The sequence below is a fragment of the Propithecus coquereli genome, unplaced genomic scaffold (genome assembly GCF_000956105.1).
Source record: "Propithecus coquereli isolate 6110/MARCELLA unplaced genomic scaffold, Pcoq_1.0 Scaffold13, whole genome shotgun sequence".
Lineage (NCBI taxonomy): Eukaryota > Metazoa > Chordata > Mammalia > Primates > Indriidae > Propithecus > Propithecus coquereli.
This window is the reverse complement of record NW_012137191.1, coordinates 5,881,290-5,909,213: the sequence shown is the minus strand read 5'-3', so window position 1 is coordinate 5,909,213 and position 27,924 is coordinate 5,881,290. Positions and strand designations below refer to the sequence as shown.

The 27,924-nt window shown below is 37.0% G+C and overlaps 2 protein-coding genes across 5 annotated transcripts in view; one reads left to right on the top strand and one right to left on the bottom strand.

The window, feature by feature from the left end:
• Positions 1-24: 24 nt before the first annotated feature.
• Positions 25-13,954, bottom strand: ZCRB1 (zinc finger CCHC-type and RNA binding motif 1). The gene is made up of 8 exons (XM_012638466.1): positions 13,737-13,954; positions 12,291-12,376; positions 9,569-9,597; positions 3,980-4,091; positions 3,527-3,634; positions 830-942; positions 657-732; positions 25-159 (listed from the first exon to the last, which is right to left on the bottom strand). Exons 2-8 carry the CDS (start codon positions 12,372-12,374, stop codon positions 28-30), a joined length of 654 nt encoding a protein of 217 aa, XP_012493920.1. The 5' UTR covers positions 12,375-12,376; positions 13,737-13,954; the 3' UTR covers positions 25-27.
• Positions 13,948-27,924, top strand: part of PPHLN1 (periphilin 1) — a 130,720-nt gene continuing 116,743 nt past the window's right edge. For 2 of the 4 annotated variants that reach the window (XM_012638463.1, XM_012638462.1), the window contains exons 1-2: positions 13,966-14,043; positions 26,064-26,155. In XM_012638463.1, coding sequence (XP_012493917.1) covers positions 26,084-26,155 — 72 coding nt within the window. In that variant the 5' untranslated portion in view covers positions 13,966-14,043; positions 26,064-26,083. Of the gene's footprint in view, positions 14,044-26,063; positions 26,156-27,924 lie in introns of all 4 variants that reach the window. The other 2 variants (XM_012638464.1, XM_012638465.1) reach the window with 2 other exon arrangements.

The window sequence follows — 27,924 nt, the reverse complement described above, 5'->3', positions numbered from 1 at the left end:
AATTATATTTACATAATAAATATAATTTTAATCACTAAGTTCTTCTTCATCACTGAAATATTTGCTTTTCTTTATCCTTGGGCGTCTTGAATCATGTGATGTTGAGGGGCCCCCTGAACTGGGTTTCCATTTTTTTTGTTCTTCTTCAATTTTGGCTTGCTGTAATGTGATTGAGAAAACAAAACAAAATCAGGAACCTAATATTATTTATGGTACATTAAAAACATGGCAAAAACATACCACGAATACCACCATTTCCCATACTCCCAGCCCATGCAAACAATAAGATACCCCCAGACTCCTAAGTTCTGTCCCAATCTCACAATGTTACTCAAAATTATCTTAGGCAATTTCTAAAAAATCTTTTTCTGTTGGGCTAAACTCACTTTGATTAAATAGTTCTGCTCAATTCTATAATGAAAACAATTTAAGATATAAAGTGTTGTGGGGCCCTTAAAATCTAGGAAGAACTAATGGAAACTTTTCATGCACACTACTCTAAGGATCTTAGAGAAACAGCTTCTCTCCTAAAGCACAGGGGGTGAAAGGGAAAGACAGAGGTTGCCCTGAGAAGATTATCAGTAAAGCAAGCAAGGAATATAAAATGATTAACCCAAGGCAGCTATCACATGCCTTTTAAAAAAACAATTTAGTACCTGGAATGCTATGGCTTGACTGAGGCTGTCAAGAGCAGGATCTTCCCCTTCATCTTCACTGTCTTCTACTTCCTCACTAAATCATTAAAAAAAAAATCAGAATGCAATTAACTAAGAGTAAAAAGACAAAAGCAGCATAATAATGTATTTCGCAAGAGTAGATATATATATACATTTCTTCTTCTGGTTCAGGAATTTTCTTCTTTTTCTTTTTTTCTTTCTTCTTTGGAGGTTCACGTTCTCCAAGCATGTTTTTAGGACAGGCGTAACTTAAGTGACCACTTTCCTTTTGTTTCCCGTTAAAAAGGAAAGGAAAAGTATTTGTTGTTATTTACAGAAATTTGTCTGGTACAAGTTTTTTAGAATTGAAAAAAAGAATATTCTAGTACTGGGAATATACAGAAGAAATTGATAGAACCCATTACTTTAATACATATTTAGAAGGAAGATTCTGTGATATAACCACAATTAAGTTACTTTAACAATTAGGGAGTTTTTGTACAATTTTAGTAGTTACACTAAAAGAAATAGTCTTTTCTTCAAACACTTTTAAGTCTCAAGATTCAAGGTATAAAACAATTCAAAATTTAAATGAATCATCTACTCTAAACATAAAAATTTTAAGTTATTTGATAAAATAGGGATAAAACTATTCCTGTTAATTTCCAAGATGCTGTTTAACATTCTGTTTTAAAAACAAAAATGTTTTCTTCTTTCCTTTTCATATTAATTATTTTCATTTTTCTCCTTCCATATCTAGACTACACCTGTACTATACAATTATAGTAGCCACCTAGCCACATGTGGCTACTGAGAACTTGTCTGAATTAATATGCCCTGTAAAGGTAAAATACACATTCAATTTTTGAAGATAAAGTGAAAAAAGAATGTAAAAAACCTCAATTTTTAAAAATATTAATTACATGTTCAAATGTCAAAATTTTTGATATATATTGGATTAAATAAAAGATATTAATTTTTACCTGTTTCTTTTTTAATGTGGCTACTAGAAAAATTTAAATTACATATGTGGCTTGCATTATATTCCCATTTGACAATGCTGGACTTGCCTATTATTCATAATGAGTCAAAACATTAAGCTGTAAAACATAAGAACTGAGAATTATAATTTGTACATTAGCTCACTACTTTTTTTTTTTTTTGAGACAGGGTCTCGCTCTGTCATCTGGGGCTAGAGTGCAGTGGCATGATCATAGTTCTCTGCAACCTCGAACTCCTGGGCTCAAGCAATCTTCCTGCCTCAGTGTCTGGAGTAGCTGGGACTACAGGCGCATGCCACTACACTTGGCAAATTTTTCCATTTTTTGGAGAGATGGGATCTCACTATGTTGCCGAGGCTGGCCTTGAACCCCTGGTCTCAAGTGATCCTCCCACCTTGGCCTCCCAAAGTGCTAGGTTTGCAGGCATAAGCCACTGTGCTCAGCCAAGTTAAGAGGTATTATGTTAGAGTGGGGTGTGGTGACTGAGCCAAGATTAAAACAATAGAAGAGAAAAATAATCATGCTTTTCAACTGTATGTAACAGAGCATCAAATCGATTGTGGACTCTTTATACCTAGGACATGGCTGACCCTCAAAGATGTTACTTACTGTTAATGAACTGCTGATAATATACAGTTAGAGAAGCATTTCCCAGATTGTGTTTTGGAATAATGGTGTACCAAAAAATGTTAACATATCCCATATAAAAAGAGAATTTATAGTGAAATAACTTGGGGAAAAACCAGGCTAAATAAATGTAAACAGTTTTGGGGGGGAGGTAAAAATTAAAGAAAAATAGAAAGGTACAAAATATAACAAATCTATGGATCCATAAACCAAAAGGAACCGATTAACAGATTCATCCAGAATTTCTCAGATAATTTAATATTTACTCTGAATATCAGGATACATACTAATCTGACCTATAACTACCCACCTCCTTCCCTTCTTTTATAAAACTCAGGACTTTGGAACATAGTTTCTAAAACATTTCCATAATAGGTTTTAGAATCATAGGAATTGACAGAATTATATGTATCCAGGACACTGCTTGCTCATTCTTTCTATTCATCTGTTTACCTTTATATTTTTTATTGGGAGCAGGTAGAGTGGCACTGGGGGAAAGGACCCCAAACCATTTCCCTGTATCTTCCATGTGATTTTGTAGCCAGGACAACGTCTCTCAGTGATTTACTCCCCAGCTTCCCATTAATACCTCTGGACTGTGTTTCTTAAGTATTTTATATAGTCACTTTAGAAAATGAAAGCTGTGAGACCCAGACCGAAATTCTCTTGGTACCATTATAGGCCTTGTACAAAGTTGTTCTGTGGTTGTATATGTCTTCAAATCACCAAAACTTTAAATGGATAATGACAGATCATGAGGAGAACTAGGGAAAAAAATGTGGGGATGGATATAATTCAGTTACAAAACATTAGTGGTACTAACAGGAAGAAAAAAATAAAAAACTTTGAAACACAATATCCCATAGAGGATGGGTCATATAATAATGTTGGCACTGAACTGTAACACTAATTGGCAAAATGTTACAGAAACAGGCAATATCCTATTAATGAAAATTTATGAGTTACTAAAATCTTTCAAGGCAGTGGTATAAGTAATTAGTGTAACACTTTTTAAACTAACCATTTTCAAAGATTTAGGAACTAGAGAAAATACCACTCTCAAGTTATCTCTACATACTACATTTCCATTGACTTAGATGAGTCTAGAGTCCCTAAATAAAACAACTTTCATAACCTGGCTTTAGCCAGTCAGAAGTTTTGGTGAGCACAAATAAAAGACTGATGTGAAAAATATCTTAAAGTAGATTATGGAAAGTTCCATTAAGTTTTAGGTTTACTCACCCCACATTCGTAACACTTAGATTTATCAAAGTAGTTTCGCCTTCGGATGAACTCAGCTGCTCTTCCATTGTCAATAGCAATGCTTGCTTTTATCACTCTACCAAATAACTAAACCAGAGAAAAATGTAAATGCAGAAGGATGTATTTCACTGAAAACTAAAACTAGTTCTTTGATCCCATTTTCTGAAATCTTCAATTCCATTTTATTTTTGGACTATTTTAGCAACTGCCACTTCGGTGCGATAAATTCTGTTCTGTGGTATTCTTATTCCTTAGAGTCCTCCAATGTGTTGGGAACCCCCTCCAGCTTTGGCCTCTTTTCCATAAGTTAGACACCCTCAGAATCTACAGATATCCATCAGACTTGACCATCTATGGCATCCCTACATTTTTGGCCTGGCTGAGCACAAAGGCTTTTGGGTTGAAAAACCTTGATGGGAATCAATGGCTTACCTGTTTGTTGTTTATTGCCCTGGTACAGTTTTGTGCAGAGTCTTTATCCAAAAATAAAATAAATGCAACCCCTTTACTCTTCCTGGTATCTTTATCCTTCATTATAGTAACCCTTAAATCATAAACAAATAGTCAGTTAGAATAGAGGTAGTGATAAATAAAACAGATATTAATACCTAGAAAACTCAAGTCTTTTAGAAATGGCTAAATAAAAAATTTATAAAATAAGAGAAATTAATATATTAAAAAAATCAGCTATCTCTTGAAAGTCATGGGATATCAAAAATGAGAATGAGAGAGTATGATTCTGACTTAACACAAGTGAGCACAGCTATGATTGGAGTTAATCAGAGGTTGAAGGGTGAAGTAAAAAGATTACAGAGACAATGGAATCTTTTTTTTTTTTTTTTGAGACAGAGTCTCACTCTTTTGCCCGGGCTAGAGTGAGTGCTGTGGCGTCAGCCTAGCTCACAGCAACCTCAAACTCCTGGGCTCAAGCGATCCTCCTGCCTCAGCCTCCCGAGTAGCTGGGACTACAGGCATGCGCCACCATGCCCGGCTAATTTTTTCTATATATTTTTTAGTTGTCCAATTAATTTTTTTCTATTTTTAGTAGAGACGGGGTCTCGCTCTTGCTCAGGCTGGTTTCGAACTCCTGAGCTCAAACAATCCGCCCGCCTCGGCCTCCCAGAGAGCTATGATTACAGGTGTGAGCCACCGCGCCTGGCCGAGACAATGGAATCTTGAAGAGTAATTCCTCTTCCAAACTAACTCCCTCACCCTGCAAACAAAAAAGGTATTTTTTCTACACAAAAAGTAAAATGAATTACTTATTTTTCCAAGTTTTAGAATCTAATTATATTCTTAATATTCTCCTAAAGAGTATTAAGTTTACTGGTTCTTAGCCCAGTCACCCATGTACGTGAGTGACAGGAATAGTAATGAGAGCAGAGCCTGCTCTTTCACCTGCCCCTTACACATCCCTAGTTCTGGAGGCCCTTGCTCACCACATGCCATTTAATATGCTTTAAAACCAGTGTTCAACAGGGCTGTTTGCAGAAATGGCTGATTCCAAGGCTGAAGAGGGGCAGGTAAAAGAAAAAAAGAAATGATGGGGCACAAGAATACAGAAGCCAGTGGGAAGGAGCTCCCACTGGTCAAATTTGGGACAGTTTGAGTGCCAAAATAATTAAATACCAGTAATAAATTATGAACCACACAAAAAGTAGGAATTCATAATTCTTACTGATAACAGACAAATAAATAAGCGGGGTAGAAGGGAGGGCTCTTGCTTACAGCAGAATGCCAAGGGATGATTGGTGAATGTAAGGAGTGCTGGAGTTGGAAGAAAAAACACTATTTGGCAACAATCATGGTAAAGACTGGATCAGGCAAGAACCATCAACAAGTGCTAAATCTAAAATGAATTTTTTTGTGGAGAAGGATATTTGTATGGTCTTAGAGTGTCTCCCATGGACTGCTTATTAATTGCAAAGGTAAAAAAAGTATATAGTGAAAGAAGTGGACAACACTTCGGGTGATCAAAATTAGTATCATAAGTGAGGGACAGATGGCCAGTGTATGCATCCAGATGTGGTATTCTGAGAAGAACACAACATCCTCTGGGTAGTATGACAAGAACATGTAAGCTGAGTCTAATAATGAGGAAACATCAGCAAAACACAAAATGAGGGGCAAAAAAGAATGGGGGATAGGCTATATTCCTTACAAATGTTCCAGACTTTTAAAGGAGGCTAAAAAGATAGGAGAGTTAAAGGCAATACTTAACTCTGGAGTCCATAATAGAGGGAAAAAATGCCATGTAGGACATTATTAGGTCAACTCACAAAACTGGAACATGGATGGTTGATCCAATAAAAGTATTATATCAATTATTTATGAAGTTGGTAACTGTACTGTGGTTATGTAAGATATATCCCTTTTAGGAAATAACACATTGAAGTAATTAGCAGTCATTTAACCTACCCTTAAATGACTCACAAAAACAAACCGTGGGTGTATACATACAAACATATATACACGCAGGGGGAAAGAGTACCAATGATAAAGTGCATCGGGGAAATGTTAATGATAGCTGAATCTGGATAAAAGATATTTTTGTATTTTTTGTACTATTTTTGCAACTTTTTATAAGTTCAAAATTATTTCCAAATAGTAAAAGAAAGACAATGTTCAAGACAAAGCTTAAACATTTTTTAAAATTTGAATTACAGGAGAGAATAGATAAGAGGGCACAAGTGAATAAACAGTAATTTTATTGTTACATTTCTCATATTAAAATTATTTTATTTGGGTTTAGGTTAAGGCACATATATAGTCATTGGAATGAAACGGATAAAAAGATGCCACCGTATTAAGAAAAGAGATGTCTAATTTCATAAAAAATAAAAAAACTTAAGTTGAAACAATTTAGGGGAAATTGGACGACTAAAATAGTTTAGTTTCTCAAAAGAGTGCATCTGTTTATTCAATGGGCTGAGAAGGAAAGAAGAAAAGTCAAGCACTTGAAGGCTCAAGTTTAGATTGGTTATCTTCAAAGCCACCAGAGTTATTGAGGATATGCAGGAAAGTTTTTAACCAATTTTGACAGAAATATTAAGTAAGACATTTGCTTAACTTTTTGGAATTTTTCATGTTTTTGAAGGCATAAATCATTTGTTAAAAAGTACTATTTCAGAAGAAGTGTTAGCTTTCTATTCCATCCTCAGTTAAGGATCTCTCACATCTGTCCCCTTTTTTTCCATTCTCTTTGCTTTTTTCTTGTCAATGGTGGCATTATTGTTTCAACAGTCTATTCTTACTGGTGCCTTCATGTTAATTCTCTCTCATATACTAGTGAAAGAGTCTTAAAATCACATCATTCCTTTGCTCAAAAATCTCTGGTTAAGTTGCCTATCCTTTGTCCAGCAATCAATTTCCTTTATGATTTGGCTCCCACCTTCCTCATCTTTCACTACTTATTCCCAGTCACAAATTATGAGGTCTAGCCAAAATAAACCAGTCATGCTTAGGTGTAGCATGGCCTGTACGTCCCCAAATTGGTGTGAACACAGCGTCTATCTTCTTTCACCTCTCAAACGTTGTCCATTAAAATTTTCCTCATTCTTCAGGGCTCAGATCATGTACCAGTTCCTAATCTCTTCAACTGGAAATAATTTCTCCTCTTTCTGCTAGTCTCTACTGAATTACTTGTTTATACAGAAACCATGCCTCATCTCACTTATTTTAATATAACCTCCTTTAAGGCTGTCTCTGTAACCTGTACATGCCTAGCTCAAAATGTTGAAACAAAAAGATAGATATAAATGGGAAAAGTAGCTTCTCAAAAGACTGCATTTATGTGTTCATTCATTTTGTCATTCAGCCAATCCATAAGCCTCAAGCCCAGGCATTAAGCACTGATAGTATAGTAGTTTCTACCCTCAGGAAAAAATTTACAGTCTAGTGATAGAGACAAACCTACAAACCAATTATAATACAATACTTTGATAGAGATACCTTCTATGGTAACAGAAAAAATGATTACACCAAGGATTTAAAAGGACAAATCTACTAAGATTCCCATGTTTTTGGCATGGGAAAAGAGGTAGAGAGTGGCACCATTTCCTGATATAAGGTATATAATATACCATTTAAGCGCATAATTTGAAGCATATACTAATTTGGAAAACCTGGCTGTCATTCATAACACCTCCTTCTTGCTCACCCAATCCTTATATACAAAGTAAGCATAACACCAAGTATATATTACCTATGTTACTTCCTACAAATCTCACTAAGTATTACCCATTTTACTTCCTTAATGATCTCTCAAATCTGGCCACCACACAAATCTGCCTGTACCTCTCTACCTACACTATCTTAGTCCAAATTTCTCCCCTGGACTACAGTTACAGTTTTCAGACCAATCTCCTTGCATTTGCTCTTGTTTCCCTCCAGTCCAATCTTTACACTAAAGCCAGAATAAGCTTTTAAAAATTCAAATCATGTCATCCCTTGTTTAAAATTCTTCAATGATTCCTACTTAGGGTGAAAACCAAATATCTTGTAACACAGCCATCAAGCAAGATAAGGAAGCTGCTTCGAGCTCTAGACTCATCTTGTGCTTTCTCCTCCTTGCTCACTCATCTCCAGACACACTGGCCTTCCTTCTTTACCTCACTTTTTTGTGCCACAGGGCCTTTGCACAAGCTATTCCCGCTACCTGAAATGTTCCTCCCTTCTTTTTGCCTACTTAACTCTTACTCATCCTTCAGGTTTCAACTCAAAGGATACTGACTGACCTATGTAAGCCTTCCCTGACTCTCTAGACTAGATCAAGCCTTCCCTATTTATAGGTGCTTATAAGTCTGTCTCTAACTTCATGGCATTGTCATGGCTTATGATTATATATTTGTAAGCAGATTGATTCATTCTGGCAAAGAAGGGAAAAAAAGGTAAATGGAACAGTTAAGGGAGTAGGCTCTGGAATCAGACTGCTAGATTCAAATCTTGTCTCTACCACTAACTAGCAATATGACCTTAGGTTTACTCTGGGCTTCAGTTTTGTCATTTATAATATTAGGATAATAACAGTACCTGCCTTGAAGGGCAGTTGTGAGAATTAAATGAAATAATATACCTAAAGAGATTAGAACAATTCCTAGCCTATGTATGTATTCAATTAAGTGTTATATATCATCATCATTACTAGTGTTTTGATTGATGATGATGACTGTTCAAAATCTGAAGACCCAGAAATTTACCCAGAACCATATTTGATAATGATTTTTAATAGCAAAGTAAGTTTAAAATGAATAAACATATAAACAAATAAGCAAATAAACATCGACTGTTTAACATCCATTTATGGAAAGCTAGGAGAAAAATAACTAGTGAAGATAAATATGTACTAAATTCTTGGGATTTTAAATTTATACCAGAGTATATATTGGTTATAAGATAGACGTTGGTTAAAAGATAGTTAGAATGACAATATCTTGCTTTTACTTCATTGCCCCATAATATAGTTCCTTGATTGATTTTAAAGTAGTGAATTAAATATGAAAACCTCAAGTTCTTTTTGTCCTTTCTTAACTCTCAGCCCCAATTGCTTTTACCATCCATTACCATTTTTGTATGTTTCCAGTTTTCAATGATATCTAAGCTTTCTCTGAAAGCAGAGAATATGTTTTCTATTTATCAGCCTCATAAGTGCTTTGCAAGTCATATGCATTAAAATATTTGTCTTTACACTATTTGATAAATGGCAATCCATTTATAGTGTACTTGATAACACACCTCCTAGTAATCAAAATATTTGTTTAGTCAGAGCCTTTATGTCTTGTATTGAATAAAAGAATTAGTTTTAGTTCTTAGTAATACAGTGAGAAATTATAAAGACACTTTATACAAATTATGATATATAAAGGAAAAGCATTAAATATGAGGATATATCTTTATAGGACATGGAAAGACATTTATGATATAATGTTAAGTTAAAAAATCTACCGGCATTAAAAAAGTAATGGAGAAACAAATTCAGATGTAATTTTAAATGAAGTTTCAAAATTTAATGTGAATACTTACTTTACAACTTTGCCATACTTGGAAAATATCTGAAACAAAAGACTACATATTAATTTATAATTTAAGACCATAAAAAACATTACATTTTCAGGTTGTATATACAGACCAAATTCTTTGTTATAGTTTACAGAAAATTTAGCCTTCAGTCGATAAGGCAGGCCCTAGAAATATGTTTTTGGTGACTAGAATAATATTGTTATTGGAGTTATATGTCCTGCCTCAGTTTCTAAATTTCTGACAATGGAGTGGATACAGAGAAAAACACTACATGAGTGGCAGATCTAAGGCTTATATATTCCTATGTTCCTGAGGTATATCCATGGCAACTATCAACTCCACCATCGCACCAGCTAAATCTATGCTTCAAATCTCAATGTTGTAGAATATTACTATTCTTATTCTACCTCCACCACATTAAGCAATCACTGTTTAAGAAGACAGATCCTTACACTGCTTAAAAAAAATCAAACAGGCCGGCATAATGGCTCACGCCTGTGATCTCTGCACTTTTGGAGGCCGAGGCGGGAGGATTGCTTGAGGCCAGGAGTTTCAGACCATCCTGGGCAACACAGCGAGACTCTGTATCTACAAAAAATAGAAAAATTAGCCAAGCATGGTGGCACATGTCTACAGTCCCAGCTAATTTGGGTGGCTGAGGCAGGAGGATTCCTTGAGCCCAGAAGTTTGAGGCTACAGCAAGCTGTGATGATGCTACGGCACTTTAGCCCAGGTGACACAGAGAGACCTTCTCTCAAAACAAACAAAACGTATAAAAACAAAAAAGCTTTTACAATGAAAAATTATTTCCATGAGTCTTCTTTCCTCTGCCCACCATTAGTATGTTGGTGGTACTTTATAGTTGGCCCTTTCTCCTTTTACTTCTACATCTTGACCCTAAGCAATCTTATCTATTTCTACAATTTCAGTCATTACCTATATACCAACAGTTCCTATTTATTGTATAAAAAGTCTTTTAGGATATGTTTATATATGCAACCAATAATGAATTTTTTAGCTCTGTGATTAAGTTGTGTAATGCCAGAGTGTAGCATATCTGGATTGCAGTGTTAGCAACACTGGATTCTGAAGGCCAGCATAGTTTTCTATATAACATTTTCTAATGGCTTCTCATTTCACTCAGAGTGAAAGCCAGAGTCCTTACCATGATCTATACAGGCCCTAAAAGGCATCTCAAGTGTGTTTACCTCTGATTACCCCTCCTCTTCTACTGAAATGCTGGTCGTCCAGACATCTGTACAGCTGCCTTTTACTTGCTTCTGGTCTTTACTCAGGTCACTTTCTCAAGAAGGGCCTTTCTGACCACCCTATATAATATTTCACTTCTGTTCCCAGCTTACCATTTAATAGCCCTCCTTTCCTGCTTTATTTTTTCTCCTTAGCAGCTAACATTTTAGTATCTCCTTAGTATCTAACACATAATTTGATTTTTTAATATTTTGCATTGTTTCTCTCTCTTGCTATACTGTGAGTGCCAAAAGCAATTTTTATCTTTTTGTTCACTGATATGTCTCTTGTACCTATAAGAGTGCTCAGCACATAATAAACATTGAATAAATACAATAAGTCTCTATTTTGATACAAAGAAAGTAAAATTAATTTCCTCCTCTGTTCTTTGAAACTCAAGCTATCTTAAAAAACCAAGTGCTAGGTCGGGCGCTGTGGCTCACGCCTGTAATCCTAGCACTCTGGGAGGCCGAGGCGGGTGGATCGCTCAAGGTCAGGAGTTCGAGACCAGCCTGAGCAAGAGTGAGACCCCGTCTCTACTAAAAAATAATAGAAAGAAATGATCTGGACAACTAAAAAAATATATATATAGAAAAAATTAGCCGGGCATGGTGGCTCATGCCTGTAGTCCCAGCTACTCGGGAGGCTGAGGCAGAAGGATTGCTTGAGCCCAGGAGTGTGAGGTTGCTGTGAGCTAGGCTGACGCCATGGCACTCACTCTAGCCCGGGCAACAAAGCGAGACTCTGTCTCAAAAAAAAAAAAAAAAAAACCAAGTGCTACGTATCGCCTATGGAGCATCTCTCTACTTAACATCCACCCAAAGTAACAAAGAGAACAGAACACTTGGAAGAAGGATTCATGTTATCCCTTCCAGGTCTTCTCAACCATCCACCTGGAAGACAGGTAAAGCAGAAAATTTTGTTCTTTGTGATGTAAAGAGGTAAAAGAATATGTTGGAAGGGATTTTTTTCTCCAACCTCAATCTCCCATATCCTGAACTGAAAACAAAATGTACTAAAATTGTTAAGCTTTTGCCACATCTGTTAATTAAGATACACTTTCAGAACTTGAAGGTTAGGAAAGGGATCTGTTTGCTCCCATCAGTCCTTTCCTCCAGAATCTCCATCCTGCTACCAGTTTCAAAAGCCAAGTAAGAAACCAGGAAAAAAATCAGCCTATCACAAGTTGCTCCCACCATTAACACTAGTTGTGTCTTCTGTGTTTATAAAGAATTTGCTATTCTCTATAAAGACACTTTATAAAATTATTTGGAAATTTCCAAATTCTCTTTGGAAATTACAAGTTTCTAATTTTTTTCACTTATATTTGCAATAGAGGTCTTTGGTATTGATGGTTTAAGGGCATTGTAATGTACTTATTGAGAATTTTGCTAGGGAGAACTGTTTGCTTAAGCTATATCTGTATCTCAAATAGAGAATTCAGTAGATAAATGTACTAATACTAAAATTTACTTACCCTGTATAAGTCATTGTTTGTCAAGGAAAAGGGCAAGTTGGATACATACACTGTGCTCTTACTTGGAGCCAATCCACCACTCATTTCTAAAAAGGAAAACAAATAAACCCATAAGCAATCTCAACCAGGTATTCTTCAGTCCAAATAAAATCAACACAGTATTGACAATCACTGATTTAATTATGCCAGATTTATATACCTTCCTTACATTTTAGGAGGGTAGGAGCAATGACTCCAGCTGGGTTAATTAAGGAATTCCTTTTCTCCATCCACCACTTAAAATAATTTTTTAGTCCTTTTTCTTTCAAGAAGATTCTTTACACTAACCCTTTCAGTGCCGGACTGTGTGTGTACAGAGAGGGGGATTTTAAACAGATGAAGGAAAAATCCTCTTAACCTTCCCTCAGCCTAAGAGCAGAAAAGTGCTTTCAGATATGTACACTACTTTGCCCACCCAGGTCAGAAAGAGCCTGGGGGCTCTAAAAGAATCTTTGCCACTGATTTTTTGCTAATACACAGTCATGCATTGCTTAACAAAGGAGATACATTCTGAGAAATTTGTCATTAGGCGATCTCGAGGTCCTGTGATCATCATAGAGTGTACTTACAGCAACCTAGACGGTATAGCCTATTGCTCCTAGGCTACAACCCTATATTGCATGTTAATGTACTGAATACTGTAGGCAGTTGTAACACTGTGGTAAGTATTTGTGTATCTAAACATAGAAAGGTACAGTAAAAATACAGTACAGTGTATTATAATATTACCACCATGGTTTATGCGGTTCCTCATTGACCTAAACGTGGTTATGCTGTGAATGACTATACTGCGATTGGGTACCTTTTTTGGCTCTCTTACTATATTTCCCCGCAGTGGTGTTAAGAGGAAATTTTAGCCTCACAAGAACCATGTGAAGTTTTATTGAATCGTTAATTTTGCATAGTATTGCCAAATTATGAAATGATACATTATTTAAATAGGTTCGGTGCATTGAAAGGATATTGACCTATATATATATATATATATTAAGTTTACAAATGTAATCCGTAATTTTCACACCGTATTTTACAAATTCAGCTGTATCAAACTCAACCAAGTTCAAATTTCCGATTTAAAAAGCGCGTGTGGTATTTGAGATGGGGATATGAACTACTACAAATGGCAAAATACTGATTCTAAGGCATGCCAGTTTGCAAAGTAATGAGAAAATTGCTTGATGCTTGGTGTTCTGAAGGAATAATTTAGAAAACTTCAGGAACTCAACATCGTCGATAGGTTGCTTTTTAAGTTTCTCGTTTGAAACTATACGTTAGACATTCTGGTGAGAAGTGTGAGGGCAAGCAAAGGTTAAGGTCCTGGAATAAAAAGAGGGGGAAATCGTTTTGGCTACCGGGTCTGGGGAGGGGGCTCGCAGGAGAAAAGGCCACAGCTAAGGAGGCGTTTACCTTCAGGTGGGGCGGGTCCAGGAGGAGAGAAGAGCGCGAGCCCTCGGCTCACCTTGGGGCTTAACCCCGACTCTTCCCTATCCCTCGCAGAGGCCTTGGCATCACGGGTCCTAGGAGGGGTCAGGCACGGAGATGAGATCGTCGCTTCAGCAGTGCCTCTTCCCGGCTTTGAGAAACCTGGGCCCCGGAGGCGGACCCAGAGGCGGGCGCTTTTGCTAACGTCATTGAGCGCGCCGGAAGTGCCTACCTGGGATAGCGGCGGCGAGGGGCAGACTACGTTTACGGGTTTCCCGGTGGCCCAGAATCGGTGAGCGCATTTTATCTTTATGAGAGGCAGATGGGACGGGCTCCGGGGCTGCCACATTTGGGGGAGCGGGCGGGAGTTTTCCGTGGTGGATTCTGGAGACTCTGCCGCCTTGGAATCGTGCAACAATCCTGCCCATGCGGTTGAGGGTGGAGAGACGCAGTGGAGTTTGGAATAAAGGAAAGTGTTGAGTCTAAGATACAGATTCGCTTCTCTTCAGCGCCTTAACATGCAAAAAGAAGATTGAGCTAGGTAACTTCAGTGACCCTAGACCCGTCAGGAAGTCGGTAATTTTACTGAATAAGTTCAACGTACCCAGGTTGGTATTAGGCACGTTGGGAGCTACAAAAACGCAAAACAGGTTTTTTTTTTTTTTTCCTGGCGGAGATCTCAGTCTAGTTGGGGAGTCAAGGCCAACTTGGGGAGAGTTGGATTCACAAAATGACTCATCTTGAGTATTGGTATGGACAAATGTTTAACTTCTTGGCACCTTTTCTCTTCCTGTAAGTCTATAATGGGCACGCACCGCTTTTTCTCTAAGGGGCCGTAACAGTCCTATCATTCCTACAGAAAAATCAGAAAATAATGCAAGGTAGTTTATACTTAACTTCTACCCACCAGCACATACAGACCAGGCCTCTAACCACTCCCTGGGAGCCTGCGTGCCAGCAGCCTGGAACCCAGAGCCTCTCGCGGAGCCTGCACAATGAATCCTGACTGAAGCCGATGTCTTCTAGAGAGACGGAAGCGCAACCCAACCAGGGCGCAGCAGAATTTTGAGAGGCCTGAATGCCTCCGCGTCCGCCAGGGGACCACTGGGACTAATTCTCTGGGCAAACTTGTGGCCTGCCAAACCTACCATGCTTCACATCCCTGTTATCCTTGGTTACCGCCCAAGATGTAAGCCCCTTTGCTCTTCTGTGCTATACCCCTCATCCCCATGCTGCTTTGTGCTTCCTCCCCTTTGACTTAGGCTATCACTGCTTCTCCTTTTCTTCCCATCTCACTCCTCAGTGCCCCAGCTGTGCTCTTTGAAACTTCTATTCCTTGCTTAACAAACTCTTTTACATATTCAGCTTCTTTACTGAAATTCTGTTTCATCTCCTGACCATAACTACTAACACACGGCTTTTCCTGCCGGCTGTTTCAGTTGAGCCCATTCTCTTGACACGTACCTTTAAGCTTGAGCGTGGCTGTAGCCATATTGAACTGATTTAACTTTCTCACAATACTTTTTTCTCCCCTCGAATGTCTTTGCAAAGGCTCTTTTCTTTCTCTGGGACATTTGATCTCCGTGTCCCCTCCTAATTCTTTCTGGATAACTCCTACTCTTGCTAAAGATCTGAGTTTAGCTGTCACTTTATCTGAGGGGTATTCCCTAACTTCTACAGGTAGAGTTAGGTATCCTTGCCGTGTGCTCTCAAGTGCCCTATACTTCCCTGATAGTGTTCAATACGTGTGTCTTAAATTGCTTGTCTCTTTGCCTTCCCTACTAAGCTAGGCTGTGGGAGAAGGGACCGTGTTTGTCTTATTTATCTTTGTAACTCCAGTGTCTAATACAGTTCCTGACACATAACAGGCAGTCAGGTATTTCTTGAATGGTTGCAGGTGCTGAAGGTAATGGTCTCAGGTCAGGCAGTTAACAATGAATATTTAAGAACCTGTGGAAGGGGTCAGCTGCCACTCAGCTACAGCTGATTGTGGCTGTGTGAGGATGTGAGCCCAGTGCTGCCAGAACATCTACTTTTTTCAAGAAAAGTTGGGAATACAGTTTTTAAATGTTGTAAGTGGAATAAAATTTTGTTTTAAAAGACATGGGTCTGGCCGGGTGGGGTGGCTCACGCTTGTAATCCTAGCACTCTGGGAGGCCAAGGTGGGAGGATCACCTGAGGTCAACAGTTCAAGACCAGCCTGAACAAGAGTGAGACCCCATCTCTACTAAAAATAGAAAAAATTAGCCTGGCGTGGTGGTGTGGTGCCTGTAGTCCCAGCTACTCGGAAGGTTGAGGCAGGAGGATCACTTGAGCCCAGGAGTTTGAGGTTGCTGTGAGTTAAGCAGACGCCACGTTACTCTAGCCCCGGCAACAGAGCAGACTCTCAAAAAAGAAAAGGAAAAAAAAAAAGACATGGGCCAAATACAAGTCACATGGGACCTTCAGTCACCAGTTTGCAATCTGTTTTAAATTTTGTAGGGTTCATATAATGAGCTTTGTGTAGAATAATAGATTTTGAGCTGAGCCTTGTTGGATTCTTGCGTGAATGAGAGCATGGAAAGAGATATTCCAGTCTGGGAAATAAATACCTCCAGAGTAGTGTATGTTACTCTGTGGCACAGTGAGGAGACTAGCATGAATGAAGCTTTTGGGGAGAATGGGTGGGTTAGATGAAATGATAAAAGGAGGCATATGAAGGACAGATAAGTATGTATTTATTATGGTTAATTACAAACCTTTGGATTCTTGATCACAGAAACTTCACATTATGAATATGCGTTAACAGGTTGATGAGTATCCTTTTTTAGGGTGAAACAGAGGATGAAACACTGGTAGGAGGCTACCAGTTAAGACCTTAACCTCTATCCAGTTATGAAATAAGATTTAAATTATTATACATAGGCAAACATCTGGCATTTTTACTTACGTGTGTAATTTGCAGTTAATTGATCACTTATAATAGATAATCAGGAATCTCCTACTAAGTATTTAATGCAGTAAAGTGGGGCTTATTAAAAGTATTAAAGCATTGAAAAGTAAAGTGACTTGTGAAACCAGTAGAGCATGCAGTACCTTAAAAGTGCTCAATTATATGGTTCATCATGGAAACAGTTAGTGGTCTCTTTGCCTCTAGCCTCTTTCTCCTCTGATCATTCTTGCATACTGCTATCTTCTGGAATGACATTTTTCCCCCTCATCTTATTTCCAGGCTTAAGAGCCTGCAGTGAGAAGCTTCTTGTCTAGCGTTTCGCTTTTGTACCATTTAAAACGCTTGAATCTGTTCTCTCTGTCCTTGCCTGTGTCCTTTGTGAAGCAGTGTAGTAATGATGGAAAGAGCTTGGGCTTTAAAGTCATGCAAGCCTGAGTCTGACCCCAGCCTCTATTTGGCTCTGGGATTTAAGCTTTTAGAGCTTCCATGTTTTTATCTGGAATGTCAGAGACAGTATCTCTCTCATTAGGGTTGTGTGGGTAAAGGGTTTATATATTTTGAAAGTGTATTACACAAATTCTTGCATATAGGGAAGGAAATGAACACTCCTCAAACATGTATGTAGGTTGATTGCCCACTCCTTTGCAGTGCAAATCTTTTGCTCTTGCTCAGTTCTATCTTCTTTCTCATGTACTTTCTGTCTTCCCTACTACCTTTGCCTTTTTTTTGATTCTACTATTCACTATTGTCCATCTACATTTAAGCAATCTTTCAAGATTCTGTTTACATTTTCTTAGTTTTCCTAAAGGCTTTCTTAACTACCACTGCCTGCATTTATCTCTCCTTGAGCACTGAACAATGCTGAATTCTAGTAGATACTTTGCTCTGTTTTGACCATTTTAGTTTGGCATCAATGTTAATTTTTTTTCAAAAACCTAAACTAATTATGTTGTAAAAGTTATTTTTAATTTAGCTGTCTGGAATTTCAAACAGTTCTGGTGGAAAATTAGAATATTAATAAACTCTGAATACTGACCACATGCATTGTACTAATTGTTCTAGGTGCTTAATATTAATGAACAACTGAGATCCCCACTTTCTTACAGCTCATATTTCTAGTAGTGAGGGACCAATAGTATGCATTAAATGTAAATTATATAGTATCTTAAATAACTAGTGCTGTGAAACAATAGCATGATTAAGAAGATCTGGCAGTAAGTGACATGAAGAAGGTGACACTGAAGGGTGAGGAAGTTAGTCATGCAGATACCTATAGAACAATATTCCAAGCAGGGTATTGCAAGTTCACAGTATGAGGTCAAATGGACTTTTCTATTAACTACCTGTGGTTTGGCTATCAGTAGTTGTTGAATGAATTTAAAAAGTGAAAGGAATGGGTTTGGAGAAGAGGGAAAGCTATTTATCCTGAGTGTATTTAATAATAGAAGCTGACTACTTCAGAATGCAGTTACTCTGTAGCCTAAGCTGTTATTAGAACCAGTTTGGATAACGTGAAAAAGCAGATCCGTTACCTTGACTTTGGATTCAAAGTGTGAGTGGTTTGACAAAAGGATATTGCCCGTGACTTTGTTTTCTCAATTTCCATGCCACTTTCCTTTAGGATGCAAGTCCTCCATATCCTCTCAGACCTCAGTTGAAGCTAACATTAATAATGGTTGGGTAGCTTAATAGAGTGCTCTAAGAGAGGCTTATTTTTTTTTCCTGAAATTAAATATGCCATGATGATACATTAAACATACCCTTTTCATTGACTATAGGATTTAAAAGAGTGAGATTTTTATAATCTGGAACCAGTTGCTAGCACACTTCTAAATGAAGCTTGCATTCTTGACACTGAATTATAGTTATATTGTCTACTTACTTGTGATGTAGAGGGTACTTCCATTTTTCTGTTATATTCTCCAATTTGCATATTCTATTGGCTTAGAAAACTTTTGTAGAGTACTTTTGAGACTCCACTAATGTGAGGAAACTTAGTGAAGTGATCACACAGGTAAGTAGCATGATCACTCACTGGGAGTCAGAAAGAACACTTTTGTATAAATGTAGCTGATTGGTTGTGGGATGGGTCAGTTTCCTAAATGTGGATAATGTCATAAACATGTCACTAATCAGAAGGTGGTTGTACTTATCAGCTATTTTAAAATCCTTTGAAATTTACAGGGTGCTATTTGAATTTAAGGTGATGTTAATGTATTCTCTCTCCCCTGATTACTGTATAGTACTTTCATCATCATATCCTCTTCCTATAATAGCTGTTCCCTTTTCTGTTGTTATAATTCAAGATCCAGCTTAAGGCCCATCTTCTTTACAGCCCAGTATTCTTCCTTTTCTTTTGTACCCAATAACAAAACTGTGTCTTCTATTTTGTTTTAGTAATAATACAAGGTTGCATATGGAATCTTTTTTCTTATATTCCTGCCTTCCCCAATTCTGTTACAAATTTCTTTAGGACGAAAATTCAATAATTTGGCATGGGGCCTTACCAAGGCTGTTTAATTTTTGCATTTTTTGTTAGTAGTGGATGCTAATTATTTTTGTTACACCAAGCCCTATTTAATTCTACCTATATTGTGTTTTAATATTTTAAAATTCTTTATTCTGAAAATATCTAGTAATTTAGATAACAATAAAACATTTTCTGATACTGCTGTTTTGTAAAAGCAGTAGGTAGGTATGGTGAGAGTACTGAACACCTGCAGATTCTGTGAAGATGTTAATTTAGTGTACTCACCAGTAAGATAATTTTAAAAAATGACATAATTAATTATGGATTACTTTATAGTGCAACTTCCATATTTAACCATTTGTATTTATAGAAACTTGAGCAATTTAACTATATGTAGAGGAAACTAATTTTGTTTTATATGCACAGAAGTTGAAATTTTAAATTAAGATCCTTAAAAACTGTCAACTTTTTAAGGTAAAGAGAATTCATTTACTTTATTTACTAAACATTTTAACTTGAAACTGTGATTTCTATAGCTCCCTATAAGGTAACTACTCCACTGGGGCATCATCAGGTATCAAGTCAGATGTACACAGTTATTACAGGATTAACTGTAGAGGTTGAAATTGTAGTAACAGTAGTGCAACATTTGGCTGTTTCAAGGATACTGCTGTTTCTAGTAGAAATTAAATTCAATATACAGATTGAGGCCTGCAGAAGTGATTGTTCTTTCTGGGAGGCTAAGGCGGGCGGATTGTTTGAACTCAGGAGTTCGAAACCAGCCTGAGCAAGAGCGAGACCCCATCTCTACTAAAAATAGAAAGAAATTAATTGGACAACTAAAAAAAATATATAGAAAAAATTAGCTGGGCATGGTGGCACATGCCTGTAGTCCCAGCTACTCGGGAGGCTGAGGCAGGAGGATCACTTGAGCCCAGGAGTTTGAGGTTGCTGTGAGCAAGGATGACGCCATGGCACTCTAGCCTGGGCAACACAGTGAGACTCTGTCTCAAAAAAAAAAAAAAAAAGAAGTGATTGTTAGCTTCGGGAAATTCAGTAAACTTTATTATATGGTTGGGAGTTTGATGCCAGATAGTAATAATGCACATTTTTGTTTCTTTTGAAAAAATTTTTATTGTGGTAAAATACGTAGAAGTTACCATTTTACCCATTTTTAAAGGTATAAGTCAAGTGACATTAAGTACATTCGCATTGTTTGCAACCATCACCAGCATCGGTGTCCAGAAATTTTTTCATCTTCTCAAACTGAAACTCCATATCCATTAAACAATAACTCCCCATTAGATAAGTTTACTTTTATTTAGGCTTTTTTTTTTTGCTTCCCTTTGTTGATGCATCTCTTGATTTTAACTTCTTGATGCATTTGTTCATATTTAGTTCTTCCACAAATGACTTTAATTGGTCTCTTTTCTCTTAATGATACATATTCTAGACAGTCCTATTTTGGACTCCTCCATGATTTTATGTCTGCTTTTTGCTTTTTTCTAACTGCTTTATTTCTAATAGCTAGGTTTTCATCAAAGTTATATATTTATACTTCGTTACCTTTTTTTGCTTCTGTCAGTTGTGTATTGATTAATTAAAGTAATTAAAACATTTGAGGCAATTGCAATAAAATTGTTATTTTTCTTCCCAACTACCAGGCAGAAAATTGCAACTAGATCAGGAGTGGCCTATAAATATAGTCTTAATTTTGCAGTCTACTAATGAGGCACTTCACAAATCTCTGTGTAGCAATTAGATGAGCCTAATTTTTTGAATAGAGCCACTACTCTGTCCTTTCAATTTCATATAAAGTGGTAGTTAGAGCTTGGATAGATTTTTTTTTTTTTTTTTTAAGGTAAGAGTACTTCATAGATTTGCAGTTTTCATTATGGGTCTCACATTTCTTTTCTTTTCTTTGTTTTTTTTTTTAATACCTAAGCTTGCTTAAGGGTTCTTTATGTTTTGGGGAGAAAGTCATCATTTAAATAGTTACCTATTAAATTTTTACCTAATAAGCTTAGCATCCTTTGATGATTTATTTAATGATTGTTGCTTTGATTTCTGGATTACTTTTGAACATGAGACTGTTTTTTGCCAAATTCTAAACTGTAGGGATTTCTAGACTAAGGCTGCCAGATTAAAAAAAAAATAAACTACTTGAAATATTTTAAAGCCACTGTTCATAATAACAACTAAAAAGACCTTAAATATCTAGTATAGACTGGGTGAGATGGTTCATGCTTGTAATCCTAGTACTTTGGGAGGCCAAGGTGAGAGGGGATTGCTTGAGGCCAGGAGTTCGAGACCAGCCTGGGTAACATAGTGAGACCCTGTCTCTACAAAAAATAGAAAAATTATCTGGACATTGTAGTGTACACCTGTAGTCCTAGTTACTTGAGAGGCTGTGGCAGGAGGATTGCTTGAGCCCAGGAGTTGAAGGTTGCAGTGAGCTATGATTGTACTACTGCACTCCAGCCTGGGCAACACAGTGAGACCCTATCTCAAAAAAACAAAACAAAACAAAAAACCTATCTAGTATAATCTTCTCAGATATAAGGATAAGAGCAGGAATGACCTGCCCAGCTCTCAACAGGCAAAATTAGGACTGAAATTCTCTTGTCATAATTTTGTTATTCTTAGGAAACTTGGTTGGCTTTTGGTAGTCAAAATAATATCTTCTATTTTCAAAAGTGTGTTTGAAGGGAGTTTGGCTTATTAATGCCTTTAATTTTTTATTTTATTTGTACAAATAGTGAAGGTTTAATTATTTTTCTCTGTTGGTTGGTTTAAACAGACACAAATCCTTATGCCTGTATTCCCTGCCCCTGCCCCCCCCACAGGAGATTGTTGAAAACTTTAAATTTGGTTCCTGAAAGGACTTGAGTAAGTATAGTGTAGTAATATTTAGTATAGTAGTTGTTGTTGTTACTTTTTTTGTAGGAAGCCAGTAAATTTCAGTATTTTAGTATTATAACTAGTTAAGAAATTATGTAGTATTTCTTTAGACTCTTAATAGTGTATTTTTTCTTTTTTTTTAACTTTTTTTTATTTCAGCATATTATGGGGATACAAATGTTGTTTAGGTAATGTATATTACCCTTGCCCCACCCAAGTCAGAGCTTCAGGCGTGCCCATATTTTTCTCATTAATTACAAAATCTTAATTTTACTTATGTTCTCCTTCAGTTTACTAATTTATATTCATCATTTTACCATTACTTGACATGCTGTGTTTATTGAGTGATTTTCAGGAATTTTAAAAAGTTACATATTTTTATAATACATAATAGAATATATAAAACATTATATAGTAAAATATTCATCCTCCTATGCCCCAGAGTCCTCCCCAGAGGTAGTGAGTGTTGCTTTCTCCTGCTGTTGCACTTAGAAGTAGTCTGTACATATGCATATGTAGTCATACCCTGCTCTTTTATTTTCCACAAATGGTAGCATACCGCTTTAACCTGCCCTGTACTTTTCTTTGCTTAGCAGCATATCTTGTCAATCTTCTCATATTGTTACATACGGGGTTCCTTTTTCTTTTTTCTTTTTTTTTTTGAGACAGAGTCTCACTCTTTTGCCCGGGCTAGAGTGAGTGCCCTGGCGTCAGCCTAGCTCACAGCAACCTCAAACTCCTGGGCTCAAGCAATCCTACTGCCTCAGCCTCCCAGTAGCTGGGACTACAGGCATGTGCCACCATTTTCTATATGTTTTTTTTAGTTGTCCGATTAATTTCTTTGTATTTTTAGTAGAGATGGGGTCTCGCTCTTGCTCAGGCTGGTCTCGAACTCCTGAGCTCAAACAATCTGCCCGCCTCGGCCTCCCAAAGTGCTAGGATTACAGGCGTGAGCCACCGTGCCTGGCCTTGGGGTTCCTTTTTCTTGAAATAGTTTGCATAATATTCCTTTATATGAATGTACAACAATTTATTTGATCTGTACTCTCTTGACACATTTTAAGTTGCTTTCAATCTTTGCTGTGCCAAGTGTACAAGTATACCTAGAAGTAAAATTGCCAGGTCAAAGCCTATGTACATTTAAAATTTTAATAGGTATTGCCAAATTGTTCTTAGTCTATACCAAATTATACTTCCTTCATTAACATATGTTAAGTATTGCTTTCCATTATCTTATCAAAGCAGTTTGGTTTTTGCAGTGCTTTTGGGCGAAAATTAGTGAGCCGTTAGTTATAGCTTTGGTTGTCATCTTATTTTGAAGGCAGTTAAGCATCTTTTCAAAGGATTTTATAATAAGAGCCATTTGTATTTCTTTTTTTGTGAACTATCTGCTTATACGTCTTTTGGTGGTTGTTGATTTTTTTTTCCCCTTGGACTTTATTTAATTAAATTAATTAATTTATTTTTTAGAGATGGGGTCTCACTATTGTTGGCCAGGCTGGCCTCGAACTCCTGGGCTCAAGCAGTCTTCCTTTCTCAGCTTCCTAAGTAGTTAGGACTATAGGCGTGCACCACTGCATCCAGCATCCAGCTTCCGTTGACTTGACTTTAATTCATTGCTGTTACTATTACTCTGTTTTGCATATTAGTATTTTTTTTTTTTTTGAGACAGAGTCTCACTCTCTTGCCTGGGGCGAGTGCTGTGGGATCAGCCTAGCTCACAGCAACCTCACACTCCTGGGCTCAAGCAATCCTACTGTCTCAGCCTCCCAAGTAGCTGGGACCACAGGCACGCGCCACCATGCCCGGCTAATTTTTTCTACATATATTTTGAGCTGTCCAATTAATTTCTTTCCATTTTTTGGTAGAGACGGGGTCTCGCTCTTGCTCAGGCTGGTCTCGAACTCCTGAGCTCAGAACGATCCGCCTGCCTCGGCCTCCCAGAGTGCTAGGATTACAGGCGTGAGCCACCGCGCTCGGCCTGTTTTGCATATTAAATAGGATAAAATCTAATTCATTAGATGGAAAGTTTTGGTGGATTCAATAAAGGTGGGAGAAGAGGAATAATGTTGACAATTTCTCTTCCCTTTAAGCTTCCATCAATTCTTGTACCTGAAAAACTGGTTGCTTTGAATTATACGTTGTTTTTTTTCCTTCTTTTATTAATTATTAAAATAAACTTGTTAGCCTAGAACCTCGGAAGAAGATGAATTATACATTGTTGTGATGTCTGATTGTAGACTGAAAATTCAGTTTGATTTATTCATAATATTAAAAGCTAATTTTTAACTTAACAAAAGTAAGATTTTCCTAGGCATCTTTGGTTAGTTCATTTTATTGGATCTATTTATATTATTAATAGAAAATCTTATAGGCATGTTTTTACAGAGAAAATTAAGATTGCTTTACTATAATACCGTCAAAAAAATATTGCTCTCATCTTCCAGCCTTTGTTTTTTTCCTTAACCTAAAGTAAAAAAACTATTAGAATTCTATAGCTATTCTCTACTGCCGAAATGGAATATCCACTTGCCCCCACCCCGCCCTGAACTCCCTTAGTATTGTATTATGAGGAGTGACAAAAATCTTTTGACATACGTCTTTTTGAAATGTTTTCCTTCTTCACATATTTGTGCTTCTGGACTTGTTGCCATACTTTCTATGTACTAAAAGGCCTAACTTAGTACCTGGACCATTTTTACTTTTTGCTCATGGTGGTTCTACACACTGGAAGGTTCACAGTTCTTGGCACTCAGAACCTGCTCCATGTTTACTTTACTTTCTCTTGGTTCTGCCCTGTTAACCATTTGTCATCTACTCCAGAGGTTGTCAGGCTACTATCTGCTAGCAGCTAGCCTGTTTTTGTAAATAAAATTGACACATCCATACATTTATGTGCATTGCCTACAGCTGTAGACGCAAGTAGTCGTAAAGGAGATCTGTGACCCAAAAGGCCAAAAATATCTGGTCCCTTACAGAAAAAGTTTGCCAGTTCCTAATTTAGCATATCACCATTTCATATAAATGGTCTGTTTTCCTGTGCTTTATTTTCATCTTCTTTCTTTTTTTTTTTTTTTAATAGAGATAGAATCTCCCTCTTACTCAGGCTGGTCTCAAATTCCTCAAGTGATCCTCCTCTGCCTCAGCATCCCAGAGTGCTGGGATTATAGGAGTGAGCCACTGTGCTTGGCTATTCTCATATTCTCTGTTTGCCTTATTTACCTTGTTTTTTGCCTGTTTGGTTTCTGTTTTCATCTGTTCTTGCAGCTGTGTACCCATGGACTCTGTAATGCATTTTATTCACCCTCTACCCAGAATGTGTCAGTTCTCTAAGTAGGAACCATTTTTTACTTCTATGAAAAGAGTACACCCTCCTTTCTGCACCCCCAACCTGAAAAATGCTGGTAGAACTTTTAATTTCAAATTTTACATGGGTGCCTTTGCATTAAAATAAATTTATAGCATTAATAACAAAATCAGGAGTGGCTTATTTCAGGGATTGTTCATTTAACACTTTTCAGTTAAAACCACTTCATTGAACACAGAGAAGAGGAGATGTAAGCTCTAAGAATGTAGAAAAGCAAAAAACTAATGTTATACAAACCATTCACCAGGAAATAGGAGTCGCTTTGTGGATTGGTCTTTTAAACTATTCATTAAAGAATCTTTTCTACTTCTTCCTATATGAGAATGAAGAAGTATTTGTGGTCTGTGGCTCTTCCTCCCATAATTGGTGGGAACAATCTCTTTGAAGCTTTAAATAGCTTTGGAAATGGAAGGTAGGGCTTTCTATTTTTTTTTTTTTGAAAGAAAATCTCATTGTTTGGAAGAGACATTGCCTTAACTATGCTTTTTTTTCCCCTTTTGGTCACTTACATTTTTTTTTTTTCCCTTAAGATCCTGGAAAATATTTGTGTTGGAGAATAATAACTTACTCCTTCCTTATCTTTTCTATTACTTCCTAATAACATAAAAACCATAATTCTTCTATTTCTCTTTTCTTCTTTAGTGGCTTATAGAAGAGATGAAATGTGGCCTGAGGGACGATATGACTATGAAAGACTTCCAAGAGAACGAGTACCTCCTCGAAGTCACCCCAGTGTAAGTTACTTCTACATATGGAATAATTCAAAACCTAGTGTCTAAGTTAATTTGATACACCAACTGTTCAAGTGCCAGAAATTTACCAGTCTAGGTTCAAAAATAGATCAAACTTATCTTTTAAAAGTTAAAAGTTTAAAAATAAGCGGCAACATTTTAAGTGGAAAAATCTATTATTTATATTTCTTTAAATTTCTAAAATTGAGGGTTTATATCGAATTTAATTTGTGGAGAAAATTGTAGGTTTTATAAAGGTCATATTATCAGTTAACAAAGAAGTATTTGAGCACCTGCTCCAGCTATTGACTGTCACTTATTTTCCTGTATTCCTAAAAATATTTGCAAATTGAATATATAAAATTCTAAAAGGAGGCTTTCTTTTTAGAAGAGGATAATGCTCTTCTTAGAGCATTAGAAACATGTCAATATCCCTGGTTAGGATTCCCACAGGAATCCTAACCCTGTGATCACGCAGTCTGACTGGTACGAAAGCCTGGGGGCTCCACTGCAGGCAGCACCGCTCATCTCTTTGTTGCTCTGGGAGTTAGGAATTTTGAGCCAAGCCTTTTCTAAGGCCAAGGAGCTCACTGTTTTGTTTACTATTCCCAGCACCGTATCTGGTATCTAATGTAATAGGAGCTCAATATTTATTGAATGCATATGTGTACTCTGTCCCCAGAATCCTCTGTGGAGGCCTAAGCAGGGGTTTGGGGAAGGTCAAGAAGCTGTTAACTTAAACTTTGGCACAGGCCCATTCTAAGCACCATGGGATTGGGGTTGTATGGTATATATGGCTATATTATGGATTCATTGTATACCATCAGAGGGCACAATATTTGTTTATATGTTAGTAGTTTTTTACTTGTGTATTATTTAATCCTACAATCCACATAGATGGGTAGAGTCATCTTCAGGGTTGTCATTGGCCTACATTACAGCTCAGGTTGAAGTTGATTTAAAATGATTTAAAATGGAAAAAATGAAGAGGCCCACTATATTTCAGGATAAGCAGACTTAATTATTACTTTATGTCATTTCTTTCCAGGGTAATTTGTAGACTTTATGTTTCTAACCAAAAGCCTAAAGTTTTTATTTTTATTTTTGATAAAATTATTCTGTAGTTTACTTGGAAGAGTAAAACAAATGATATAGGTAAATATCATGTATAAGTAATGCAAGGATGGGAAAAGGGATGGCTTTTTTTCTACATATTTTAAGAACTCTTCTTCCCTACCAAGGTTATGTCCCATTAGTAATTTTAAACACTGTGTTTCAAAGATACTTAAAAGAATTTTTGTGTGGTTATGCCATCAACGGGGCACCAGTGTGCAGGATTGTATGCTTTATTACTTTGGGAGTGGGGAAAGCAGATTGTTGTATTGATTTAAGATCATAAGATGAGTGGTAGAGCCAGAGAGATGAGAATTTTGAGGATACTGATCCAGAAAATTATTGAGGTAATGTACTTGTGGTATGGACTGATTAAGAAGGGGAGTGAGGCCTGTGAGAGGGACAGTAGGTTGAAAGTAGTGAGGAGTTGAGGGACAGGAAAGGCTTAGTGAGGTTGAAGGCCATAGTGTGGCAGAAAGAAGGGCAGTTGGTATTTTAGAGTGTGTGGTTTCCAAGATGGAACAGTTCTGGGTGAAGTTGAGCATGGGGTGGTGGGAAGAAAGACTTGTTAAGTTATTGGAGTTGAGAGAAGAAAATGTTGAGGCTGAATTTGGGCTCAGTGATTTGGATTAGAAGCTCTTTTTTTTTTTTTTTTTTTT

Excerpts from the sequence above, each read along its gene's own strand:
- ZCRB1 (XM_012638466.1), bottom strand. The coding sequence starts at position 12,374 with ATGAGTGGTGGATTGGCTCCAAGTAAGAGCACAGTGTATGTATCCAAC. Across the intron at positions 943-3,526 it reads CTAAGTGTTACGAATGTGGG|GAAAGTGGTCACTTAAGTTA; the intron begins GTGAGTAAACCT and ends GGGAAACAAAAG. Across the intron at positions 733-829 it reads CCTGAACCAGAAGAAGAAAT|TGAGGAAGTAGAAGACAGTG; the intron begins GTATATATATAT and ends TTAATGATTTAG.